Source organism: Bacillus rossius, chromosome 2, assembly GCF_032445375.1.
Source record: "Bacillus rossius redtenbacheri isolate Brsri chromosome 2, Brsri_v3, whole genome shotgun sequence".
In the NCBI taxonomy this organism is placed as follows: domain Eukaryota; kingdom Metazoa; phylum Arthropoda; class Insecta; order Phasmatodea; family Bacillidae; genus Bacillus; species Bacillus rossius.
Genome location: NC_086331.1, coordinates 39,194,870 through 39,208,286, shown reverse-complemented (window position 1 = coordinate 39,208,286; position 13,417 = coordinate 39,194,870). Strand labels below are relative to the sequence as shown.

Genomic DNA, 13,417 nt, shown 5'->3' with positions numbered 1-13,417 from the left:
CGCAGAAGGCATGAACAATGCAAAATCCTGTTCTCATGCAGACAAAGTACCCACTGTTGCCTGGTTTTAACCACCCGTGGGATCTAATTTTCTGAAAATGTCATCCTGCGTAACATAAGGAACATTACTGTGAAGTTTCAAGTCTTTAAAACATATATACATGAAAAAAAAGGCAATAAAAAAACAAATTAAACACAGAGAGAGGAAAAAACAATTGTTTAGGTTTGTGATTTAAAGTGATAAAAAGTATTTAAATACTAATTGAACTCTTATGAGGGTACTGATTGCTTCGTTGTTAATATCACAGGGGTGTTTTTTACTTGTATGGGAAAATTGGACTTTTAGTAAGGCTCCCTAATGTTATTGATAATATAATATAGCCTATAGCCTTCCTCGATAAATGTACTATCCAACACTGAAAGAATTTTTCAAATCGGACCAGTGGTTCCTAAGATTAGCGCGTTCAAACAAACAAACTCTTCAGCTTTATAATATTAGTATAGATAATTGCTACCAGGACCGCTAGTGTCACATAGGGCACATGTAGTCTCCTATAAAGTGCTGCCACCATCGTGTTCTCAATACTCGATACAAGGAGTGCCATTTTCACATAGTACAAACTTCGTCTGCTACCATATTAGTTTAAAATTTCCCTTTAGAGTGCAGTAGTATTTATTGTCAGGACACATTGCATTTTGTCGGTAGTCTTGGCCTCAAAATTGAAAATCCGTAAATATTTAGTTAGAAATTCGAAAAAATTCTAAATATTGTCAAAAAATCACCCATTAATTTACTGATTGATTCTTTCGATTGCTGCCCTTGGTTACATCCCTGGAGATGGAAAAAAAAATTTATTTTAGTTTTAAAAAACGAAGTTAATAAAACATGGTGAAAAAATCCTATAAGAGGCTTAAATTCCTGATCTACCAACTTCCATATTGCCGATGATGACATATTGACTGCCAGCTTGGAAATTAGTAATTATTAAAAAACAAATTCATGAAAAAATTATAAAAATCACCTATTTATGTAGTGATTGATTCAATTCATATAATAACTTAGTACATCCTTTGGTTGTAAGTAATTTCTGCTTAAATATTATTATTTAATCAATCGTCCGTACTACGAAACATAACTCTATACAAGACACCTGGCCAGCTGACTAATAATGTTCCTCGATATCCCTTCACCTACCAAAGAGGACTTTATCGATACTCGGATAGCATTTTAAACATGTCATGTACAATTTAAGACATGTAGACCAAGAATCTCAGAAACACGTAACTTCTTCGTCGATTCTAAATATTATTTTCAAAAAAGGAATGACATATTTCCAGCAGAGATAAAAAGGTCTTCGAACTGCCAGACTAATTGTTTAAATATAATATAATAAAAGAGCAAGAGATTTTAGTTTCATTAATATTCAGTCATGATGTCAGACTTGACTACGTACATTAAACGATAAGAATATACATTTGTACAAACATTCAACTCAGTAGGAATATGAGCTGTATGATATGATCGCAGGATACGTTCACACAAATAGATACGATATCATCAATATGGATACAAACTGATCCAACGATGTACTAAGTTCAAAACGATGGGAACAATGTGTTTGACTAAATTATTCTAACTAAGCTTATAATGGCCACGGGGACGATTGCGATGGTGCCTTTGAAGCGGATGTTAATACTTAAGAATTCAAAGCTCTTATAAACATCAATAATGAACATGCATGGAAGATGACAGCAGTGGAAGATATTGAATACACATTATAGGAAGATCCTAAAATATTAGTCGACAAGTTAAGACTTCTTCTTGCATTGCTTAGTAGATAAAACTATTCGCGCCTCAAAGAAGTAGCCACCACACTCTGTGAACAATAAAGTGCAGGCTACATACAAAAATGACCTGTTTTACATACATCTGAACTTAGTTAAAAATTAAATCAAATATTGCAAAAATTATTCAAAAAATGTTTTTATCTAATTTTTTATCAGTTTTATAAATAAGACTGATATATCATAGTATCCTATCATATCCTACCTATCGTATCCTACCTATCGTATCCCGTCGAAAATATCCTACCAGTCGTATCCCTCTAATGAGATAGTATTCCTGTGATGATATTGTATCCCTGTGATCAGATCTTATCCCTTGGTGATATAGTATCCCTGTGATGAGATATTATCCCTCTGATGAGATAGTAACCCTCTGATATATTATGCCTCTAATGAGGTTGTAACCCTATGATGTTATCGTATCCTTTTGATGAACTGATATTCCTGTAATGAAATTGTATCCCTCTGGTGAGATAGTATCACTATTGATGAGATAATATCCCTTGATATGATCGTATCCTGCGATATTATCTACAGCTCATATCCCTACTAAATTGAATGTTTGTACAAATGTTTATTTTTATCGTTACATGTACATAGTAGTATGATGTCTGGACTGATTATTAAATGGATCTAAAACATCTTTATCTTGTAAAAGATTATATCCATGCAGTTGGAATGACAGTTCTAAGACTCTTGTTCTGTCTACTTTAAATATATCATTAATTAAAAAAAAACTTAGTATTGACGAAGAAGTTCTCGTGGTTTGGATATGCTTGTTGTACATGCTTGACATTGTACACAACATTTTTAAAATGTTCGCTGAGGATCGAAATAGTCCTCCTTGGTAAGAGAAGTGATAATTGCGTATAATGTTTATTCAGCTTGCATGTGTCGTGTATAGAGTATTTTTCGTAGTACCGACGATTGATTATATAACATTTTAAATTTAAAATGACTTTTTTTTCCATCGACTAATGATAAACCAAGTTCTGAAGTAATTCGAATCAATGAATACATTAAAAGGTGATTTTTAATGATTTTTTTACTATTAACGAATTTCTTTTTTAACAATTAGAGGAAGTGCGGGTATTATGGAATACCATTTTTATTTTAAGGTTGTTGAGTTTAAGGAAAGAGCTTATAATCTGAAATTGCATGCAGGTAAAATTTACAGTTATGACGATATATCTGGATACACACGGACAGCAAAATCATGTATTAAGTACAGTAAAATATCATTTTTGCAAAAAAACACAATTGGAGGGTAATATGAAATAGTCGGGTAATATGGAATATGCATAGTTATTAAGGAAACGTAAACCTAATTGTAAGTCACATGAAGGTTATTTAGGAAATATACATGCCTTTCAATGAAAAACATACATAAACATATAATATAATAATAAAAACCCAAATGCAAGCATTTATGCTGACCTCAGCACAGTCATCATGTGACCATAAATTACATGACAAACACTGCACTTTGCAATACCAAAATCGGATATTGTCAAGCTTAATAAAGATATTCTTACTTAACAGGGAAAGAAATAGAATAGGAGTGTGTAAATTACAAAATAATATCTTTTAAATCACTTACAAAAATCGCAAATGTAATCCATTTTTTCCGCACCAGCACAGTCATTATGTGCCCATAACGAACATGACAAACACCGCACCCACACTTCTCCTCGTGAGTCCTGTGAAAACATCCCTTGACAAAATATGCACTCAGCATCCCCAGAATCAGGCGTTGATGTGGGTATGAAGTCCAGCTCGGATGACTTATCTGAGATGAAAGTTTGGTTGTCACTGTTGGATTCATCTTCAACATGTCTCGACGAACAGGAACGTTTCTGCGCTAATTTTATCTTTTTGCTCGGCACAAGAGCTTGCTTCAAGTGTAATTTCTTCTTTGATTTTTCAATGTCATTACTCAAGACTTTGCCACATTTGACTTGCTTTGCAGTTATATCCGCCTCTTACTTAGACTTGTATGGTGACGAAGTGAGGACAGAGGAAGTTTCTGGCTTTCTACCCCTGTTTGATGTTTTTTTTGCGGGTGGAGCAGGAGAAATATGACTAGGTAAGACCAAATCAGGCGTTTTCGAACAACCAGCAACTGATAGAACTGGAAAAATTGTAGGGCTGGTATCGACATCTGTGGATGGATCATTGCATGCTGAAGGTGATTCGGTAATTTGTTTTCGTTGCGTGAAGGTCAAAGCAGAAGGCAGATAATCGTCCTCTGTGAATATATTCCTGGATACTGGATAGATTCCTGTGGCCTTGAAACCATTCACTGCAATGTCACCTCTTTGTACCTTTAAAGAAGCACGTCCAAAATATTCCATAATGTCAAACACACTGAATGGCCGTGAGCTATGTCTCAGAAATGTACGAACCTCTTCACTGAAGTGGGTTTTCAAAGGTCCCATGAACGATTTATCTAACGGTTGCAACTTGTGTGTTGTGTGAGGTGGTATGCAGATAATCGTTACATGATTTTCTCTCGCCATGTTGATAAGTTCAATGTTCCTCTTGTGGGTAGAGTGGCCATCCAGTACCAACAAAACCGGAGCTTCCTTTGTGGGTTTTGCATGTCGCAGGAAATGCTCAAACCACTTAGTAATAATGTTTGTTTGAACCCAGCCACTAGAATGGCATGTTGCGATAGAGCCAGGTGGAGCACCTCTCATAAGTTTTTCATTCATGTTTTTACGGGGGAAAATAATTAGAGGTGGAATAAATTGACCACCAGCACTCATACATGGAATGATAGTTACTAATGACCCTCTTTCCGCTGATGTCAAGGCCCCGATTTGACGTTTCCCACGAAGTCCTACAACATGAGGGATTTTACTTTGCACTACCGACAAACCAGTTTCATCGACATTGAAGATGCGATCTGCAGAATAGTTATGCTTCTCAAACTGTTTTTCCAGCAGATCGAAAAACGCACTCACTTCTTCTTTGTTAAACCCTTTGGCTCTGGAAAATGATGTACCCGTTGGCTTGCGAATAGACAACTTGTCCTTAATCCTTGTCATAAACCCGTGAAACCAATCTTTCCCTGCTTTGTCGTTTTGTCCAAATGGATGGGCTAAGTTATTGCGCACAGCTAGCTGAAATGCTAATATACAAACATCTTTGCTGGTATGGCCATAAAACATGGCTTCCATTTCAACTAAGTACTTCACAAGCTCTTCCTCCAACTCAGGGGTAAACAATGGCTTACGACCAAGTTTTGTAGATGCTGCTTTCTTGGTGTCTAGCACCTTATTGTTGGCAAGTCTAAAAAGTGTAGCCCTTGGTACCTGGAACACTTTCGATGCCTTGAGGTATCCCATCTTCTTCTCCCTAACAGCGCAGATTGCTTTTGCCATTTGATCCTCCTTCCATAGCTTCCTTTTCTTAGTTTTGTATTTCTTTTTACCCATCTCTGGAAGATAGAAAAAAAACAGACTATAGGTATTATAACCCCTTGTTTCGTAATGGTCGTCATAAGTAGTTGAAAACCTGGCTCCACAAAAATTTATTTAGCATATACGCAACTAATGTATTAGCACAAGTTGACATTTACAACGCCTAAAAGTAGCATTCAAGTTTGGCACATGCATAGAATAACATTGCATAAGCCTAAAAGGCTACATTAGGTGACTTCTGCTCTAATTGTGCGAGCATGCGTTGGCAATATTGAAAAATTACAACTCCCTAAACAATAAGCTGTAACGAGAGCCATTAGAACATTTAGTTTGCATTTTTTGTGCATGTATTATTTTTAGCACTATAGCAATAATTGTTTGTTAAGTGGTCTTACATACAACGATATTAAGCTTAAAACAATTACATTTACCTAAGTCGAAGCTATTTATAATTTGTAATTACACTGATTTCTTACAATAACTGGAAAATACATATTATTACTTATGTTCTTAAGCGTTAAATAAACATTAATAGCGTTCATTTACTTTTTAATCAAATTGCGGTCAATTTGGAATACCTAAATTTTCGTCGGGTAATATGGAATAGTAGGTATTCCATATTACCCGACTCGCCATATTTAAAATGTGCCGCTCTCCTAACCTTACTAGTTGAAAATGAAAAGACTACATTCTTGGAAATAACACTGCGGACTATTACTCTTTATCATACATCATGATTAACAGTGTTATGAAACTTCTAAATACTGTTAACATTTTTCAAACACTCACCTGCAAAAACTTTCCAAATGCAAAAACCAAACAATTGATTATAAAACTGCCCATACACGACCGACGTTCATGCGACTGAATTCATAGCCTCTAGCGAGCACAGGGAAGTAGTTCGACCGCTCTCTCACAGGTTTCAGCACCTTACAGCTGAGATATCCACCTATTCCATATTACCCGCCTATTCCATAATACCCGCACTTCCTCTACTAATTTCCAACAAGCCAGTCACTATGTCATCATTGGCTTAATGGAGGTTGTAGATGAGGAATATAAGATTCTATTAGGATTTTTCAATATGTTTTATTTAATACGTATTTTTTCCTAAAATTACACTTCTCTGCGTCGTTTAGGGACAGGAATCTATCTAATCATTTAGTAAATAAATGGGTAATTTGGTAATTTTTTTATGGTTTTTGTAATTTTCGCGAATTTATATTTTAATATTAACAGATTTTCAATTTGTCGACCAAGACGACCGACAAGATTGCGAGCGCCTCGGCAATATATACTATTGGACCTTAGCAAGAAAAATTAACTAATATGGGGGCAGCACCATCTAGCAGATGATGTGGGTTTTACGTGACTTTAGCTCTCCTGGTATCGAGTATTGAAAACAAGATGGTGGCAACATTCTCTAGCAGACAACATGTGTACTATGTGACACTAGTAATCCTGTTAGCGGGTATTGCAAAATGAAAGATGGCTGTTTGAACTCGAACAGGTGCTGCTATTATTGCTTTGAATTCAAAAAAATTACAAGTCTGAATATGTGGGAAATTTCTTTATATATCTTATATGTTTTTCAGGCTTGTAAATATTGCCATAGCCGTGTGGTAAAAGGCGTGTTTTTCCAACCCAGAGGTCCAAGCAGTCATGGTTCGCATCATGGCACTTACACTGCATTTTTATACAAAAGTAATTTAATATGTCGTTAAGAGTTATAACAACATTGGTAGGTAATGGAACATCGACCTTACAATGCCGGTGGTCTCTGAAAACAAACAGCAGAAACCAATATGGCGTTATCCAAGAATGTGGCCTCCAGCAGAACAGTAAAAACAAGGATGGTGGTCGTGACAAATTCAAGATGGCGGCCTCCAGCAGACGACAACAAGATGGCGGATTTGACATCATAATAAAAAATTAGTTGTGACAGTTCCAAGATGGCGGATGTGAGAGCAGAATTTAGGAAGGCTGAATTCAAGAAGGCAGAATTAAAGATGGTGGAATCCAAGATGGCGGATTAAAATATGGTGGACGAGGTCGATGACAAAGGTGAAGGTCATCCAAGAAGGCCACAGTGATGTCACAATTTAATATGGTGGATACCGGCTCCATCTCACTCCAGTTCCAGGCACCAAAGGAATATTCATATACTTCTAACATTAGTGTGGTTGCAAACCCCTCCCCCTTTCCAACATATTCCATTGAGCCTGGGTTATTCTCTGTGCCTCTGGAGGGTTCGACACATTCCATGGGAAGGTTTTTACCATGCAGCTACTCCTCCCTAGTGCCAGAAGTGCTAAAAGAAATGCATGATGGGACCTCGGGTGGCCATCTTAGAGTAAATAAAACTCTAGTCATAATTTTTCAGTGCTACTGGTGGTGAGGTGCCATCAGATTGTAGACCCTTGGCGTTAACAATGTGACACATGTTCAGCCTTAAATGGGTTATAATACTGTAGCGTGGAAACATGAGGTCTTACAGTGTTGTTGTCCCATTTGAGAGAGTAGCAATTGTCATTGCTGGACCATTTAGAAATACTAAAAATGGTAACCGGTATATCTTGGTGGCAATTGATTATTTAAGTAACTATCCAGAGGCTTATACTCTTCCTAACCAGAAAACCACCACAGTGGAGGATGCACTAGTCAAGAACTTCTTTTGCAGATTCGAGGTACCAATCGAGCTACACTCAGAACAAGGATGCAATTATTAAATGAAAATATTACAGGAGGTGCGTTGGTTTCTAGAGAAAAAGAAAACCAGGACATATCATTACATTCTCAGTCTGGTGGTATAGAGAAAATGTTCAACAGGACCTCAAAGAAACACTTTGTGAAGGTGGTGGCTGACCTATAAAAAGATTGGGATCAACATATCGAGTTTTCCTGATGGTATATAGGGCTGCCATTAGTGAATCAACTGGAAGACACCTGCAAGTATTGTGTTTGTGCAGGAGTTGAAGATACACTGTGACATTAAGTTCGGCCGTCCTCGCCAAAAGCCACCTAGCAACACCGACCATGTCAATCATTTGGATGAACGTTTTGCACTCATACGCGATGAACACTTAAAAAACTTCGATTAGCTACGAACTGGATGAAGACGAGGTAAGATCTGAAGGCTAACAACCGAATTTCCGGAAAAAGGATTTGGTGTGGCTATACAACCCGCAACGAGGGAAAGGTAGGTGCCCTTAACTTCAAGCGGCAAGGGGAGGTCTATGTGAAGTGTATAAACGATAAACATGATGATAAAATGATGTCTACCGCATTAATAGCGGAAAGAGGGGGCGAATAAAAGTGGAACATTTACATTGATTGTGGGAATATGCCAGAAGAGATGGGTTACCAGTTCAGGCTGAACAGGTTTTACGGAGAGGGAAGTGTTGCAAGGAGTGCTAGTGAATAGGCCGGCTCGGCACGCCACCCTGCGGGATCCCTAAAAACCACCTACCGTCCTTACCTCTCCTGGGGCGGGCACAGCGCCGGTACAACGATATCCATTAGTGCTGTCATTACAGCACTCCTCTTCCAGCACCTCCATTGAACCCGGATAATTATCTGTGTCTTTGGAGGGTTCAGTATTCTTAGAGGCCCCCTTTCTTTCCCTATGTGAAGTGGCGTAACTTGTACGCGATTGTTCTCGCAGTTTAGAGAGTAAGTCAGGGATTCTGATGATGCGACATTTCGGAGGGCTGCGAGACCTTTCCAGGACGTGACTTCGTATAAATATATAAACAGAGTGACTAACTTGCAAGGGCAGTGAAGTGAAGAGGGTGAGTGACCCCTTGCCGAGCGATCGTAGGTGACAAATGACGCGCTTCGTGTGCGAAGATCGGATCATCGAGGATCACAGCATCGGGGGATGGTGTGTGTATGTGCGAGGCTGGTGAAATGAAGAGGGTGAGTAACCTGTTGGTGAGCAATAAACGGGTGATGAGCGGGATTATTATGGGAAAATTTTTGTGTCGGGGATGGTGTAACGGCTTGGGTGAGTGAGTACTATGCAGATATGTGTTGGGACAGAGAAATGCGGCAAAAGACAAACAGTAAATAAAACTGTATTTAAATAATCATGCTAACCTTACGGGCATGTTTTTTTTTCCACTTGCAACAGTACTAACGAAAAATATAAAAAAGACACACCAAGTCAAAACCCATGTATCATTTATAAAAATTTTAGGAAAATTATTGTATCCTGAAAAGATTTTCAACCGATGCCTACTTCTATTCCTACAATAGACCAGCGACAAGATACATAGTTGGAAGGATAAGTAACTACCCATTTAAATAAATCATGCTTGACACTCGCAATATCTGCTGAATTTTCCTGTCAGGAAACAAAACCAGATTGCCTTCATGAACTAAAAATAAAATTTTAGACGAAGACTGATGAAACAGTAACTATAAATCAAAAGATTTCTTGGATGGGATAAATGACCAAGTTTTTTATCTACACCAAGCATTAAACCGAACTATACAAACCAAAAGTCTGCTGTTAAAAAAATGTTAAAATACTTACCGTCTTCCCCTTGATCAGCATCAGCAACTCGTTTCTTATGAACAGGCACTAGGTTAGGATTACCAGTCGGTCGGATCGCACCCATGGACACAGACTTGCGAGGCGGCGTGCTGTCTTGATAGTTATCAGTCTTGGTTTTTCCCTGGTCACCTCGAGGCCAGGCGAACTGGAGTTGGTACTCCGTACTTATGCGAGATATTACACTAGCAATGGGGTTTATCTGAAAACAAAAAAAAAATATTATTTTCACTTATCATTATATCAAATTTAAATATGTTTAGTCGATATAATTTGAAATTAATATTTTTAGACTTTTAATGTAGGGCACACAGGTGCTGGCCAGTATTTAGTAGTTGGTTTTACTAACTGGCACATAACTATTTGCCAGAATATAAAAACTTTAATTAATACTTAAAAAAATTTTGATTTATCAAAATCATACCATGTTATTGTAAAATTTTAATATACGCCCTTCCATCTTGTATACCTCCATTTTACAATGTGCTAGTTAAATAATTATTGTTACACAGCCCGGAATGTAATTTTTTCTACGTACCCAGAATTTTCGTTTCCAAACACCAAACATTTGAAGTTGGTGTACAAGAACTTAAATTCGTTGCTGCCTTTTCCAGTAAAATCACTCAATGTTGGCATGTTCAGGAATTTACACCGCTCGTGGTTTATTATCAGGAACTTTGCGTCCATTTTTGACGACGCCACATACACCATCTTGGAATACACAATTTTTGAAAATATTTAATTATTGAGATAGAAATTTGGATAAAATTACAAAATAAATTCATCGAAAAATTCACAAAATAAAATAATTATTGATTTTATTGAGTTCTGTTCTTGGTTCGATTCTTGCTAGAAGAAAAAAAAATGTAATTTCAGGAAAAAAAATATTTATTTAATAAAATATAATGAAAAAATCCTAAAAGAGGTATAAATTCCTCATCTACCAGTCTGCAATTGATTCGATCGATTCTTGTCCTTTGTCCCAACCTTGCTTGATACAAAAAAAGTTATTTAATGTAAACAACACTTATTTAAAAATACATCGTGAAAAATACTTAAAACGAAACTAATTACTGATACATCAGCCGCGGGAAGCTGTCAATGCCATCTTGGCCACTAACTTAAAAATTCGTAATCAATAACATATAAATTCGGATAAAATCTTATAATTCTCAAAATAATCAACAAATTTTTTAATGCTTGATTCGATCGATTCTTGTCCGTGGTTTGAACCTTGCTCGATGCAAAAAAAAATAAATTAAGATAAAAAGCATTTATATATTTTAATTTAATTTTGAAGTGACGGGTTCGATAACAAAAGCAAAAAAATCAATAATAAATTATTACATTGATTTTATAAGTAAACAACAAACACATTACAAGCGTTTCTTGATGTCTACAATCTTTTTAGAAGGCGAAGCGAATCATTTGTATGCCTAGACATGTGTTTTTAAGGCCTTTCCACATGGCAGTCGATTAACCAGGCACGTCCAATAAGTTGCCACACACTTCCAGTAGGTGCCAAGTTGCATCCAGTAGGTGGCCAGGTACATTCCAGTCGTTGGCCAGGCAAATCCAGTCTGTGCTCAGGTACGTCAGAGAGGTTGGACAGACACATCTATCAGGTTGACCAGGCATGCCTATTTAGTGGTTAGCCACATCCAGTCAGTAGGCAAGAGGTCTAATATTTTGATACTTGGTATACTTTTCAAACATGTCATGTATAATGACAGGCTTATAGATCAGGCATCTCCGAGCCAAGAGTTATTTTGCAACGATACTCGGCGAATATTTCAAAAAGGTCATGTAAGATGTCAATCGTATAGAGCAGGCGTCTCTGAATTACGAGACCAAATATGATATGACTACAGACTTGACGATGCAAAATCAACGAAAATGTCGTAAATTTGGAATCACATTAGTCAAAAAAAGTACATTAGAAAAACAAGTTCGTCATAATAGGAAGCACATTGAAATAGGAAGCATATTTAGAAATACATTTTTAAAAATGAGTTTGGAAGCACATTGAAAAGGAAAGCACAAACTGGTCACTTAATATACGTGTCTGACCACTGACTGGACGTACCTTGTCACAAACTGAATGTGCCTAGCCACCAACTAGTCGTATTAGAATAACCACAAACTGGATGTGCTTGCCACCAACTGGACGTGTCTGGCCGACAACTGGTCGTGCCTGGCCACCGACAGGGCGTGTCTTGCCACCAACTTGGCGGTTTAGCCTGACCAACCGACTGGATGTACCTGGCCACTGACTGGTATTGTGTAGCCACTGATTGGACGAGCGTAGTTAATCGGCTGTCAACTGGAGAAACACTTGTTTCGAGAAACACTTGTTATTTGCTTGTTTTATTCTTGTAAAATTAATGTAATAGAATTTTTTTATTGTAATTCTTTTGGTTTTTTCCTCGAACCTAACACTTCAATGATAAATTGAAATAAATATTTTTTTTTTACTTGAATTTATTTTTTTGCATCGAAAACGGATTTAACCAAGGACAGAAATCAACCGAACGAAAAATTATTTTAGTAAGCGAATTTTTTGATGATTTTTGGGATTTTTTTCGAAATTATATCTAAATAATTAAAGATTTTCAAAAACTGTGGATTCCAAGATGGCGGATGTCAAAAATGGGTGGAGAGGGACTAATCATAAACAACGAGCGGCAGAAATGCCAGAACTTGGTCGATTACTCACGATTGGTTAGCGACAACTGAGTAAGCCACCAAGCCATAGTCCCATAATAAATTCATTGTGACTAATCAGCATTTCTATACTACTATCCAACACGAAGCCTTGACGAAAACTATCAGCCACCTACCTGTATTTTTGTTTGCAATAGTTTTCTTATATTCAAACATTTTGATGGACATACGCAATTGCTGGTTTTCAATATATGTCATAAAGAACCATAAGAATGGACAAGAAAGATTAATACACAAACACAAAGAAAAACAAACCAAAATCAACAGATGTCAAATGTTGAAAGCATAGACAGCATAGAAAATACCGTGGTAGGAATTACTAGTTTGAAAAATATTCTGGCACAGACATATACAGTGGGTTGACGACGATGAGACAGTTTTAACAAAAAACGAAATTACAAGAAAAATGATAATCCCGGAATACACCGTGACAGGCGAACCAAACAATGATTCTCAACAGTCTGTTTGTGTCTGCTGTCGTCGCTGTGTTGTCTCTAATATGTGTTTAGTTTCACCGCTGGGTTTGCCTATGCATTGCTGTATTGAGGTGCTGTCAAGTGTCAAGAGTATCTGTTTTGTATCATCATTGGGTTCGTCTGTGTGTCGCTATGTTGTTGTCTAAGGTTAAGGTTTGTCTTCATGTTATGTTCTTGTCACAACCATCTCTTCGTTGTCAGCTCTCTGTGTTTTTCTGTGCCACACGATGTTAATTTTCCAACCAATTTTTTAAACAGAATTATCTGTGCTTTTTTTTGTTTTTGGATTTAACATTTGATATTGATAGGTTTTGACTTGTCTTTCTGGGTTGTTAGTGTATTAATCTTTCCTGGATATTCTTGTGGTTTCTCTATGACATACACTGAAATAAG

General features: G+C 36.9%; 1 protein-coding gene across 4 annotated transcripts in view; it reads right to left on the bottom strand.

Moving 5' to 3' along the window:
* LOC134529251 (uncharacterized) overlaps positions 1-13,417 on the bottom strand; it is a 1,084,551-nt gene that overhangs the window by 523,809 nt on the left and 547,325 nt on the right. For all 4 annotated transcript variants that reach the window (XM_063363151.1, XM_063363152.1, XM_063363154.1 and 1 more), the window contains one exon: positions 9,807-10,026. In XM_063363151.1, the coding sequence (XP_063219221.1) occupies positions 9,807-10,026 (220 nt within the window). The remainder of the gene's footprint in view (positions 1-9,806; positions 10,027-13,417) is intronic.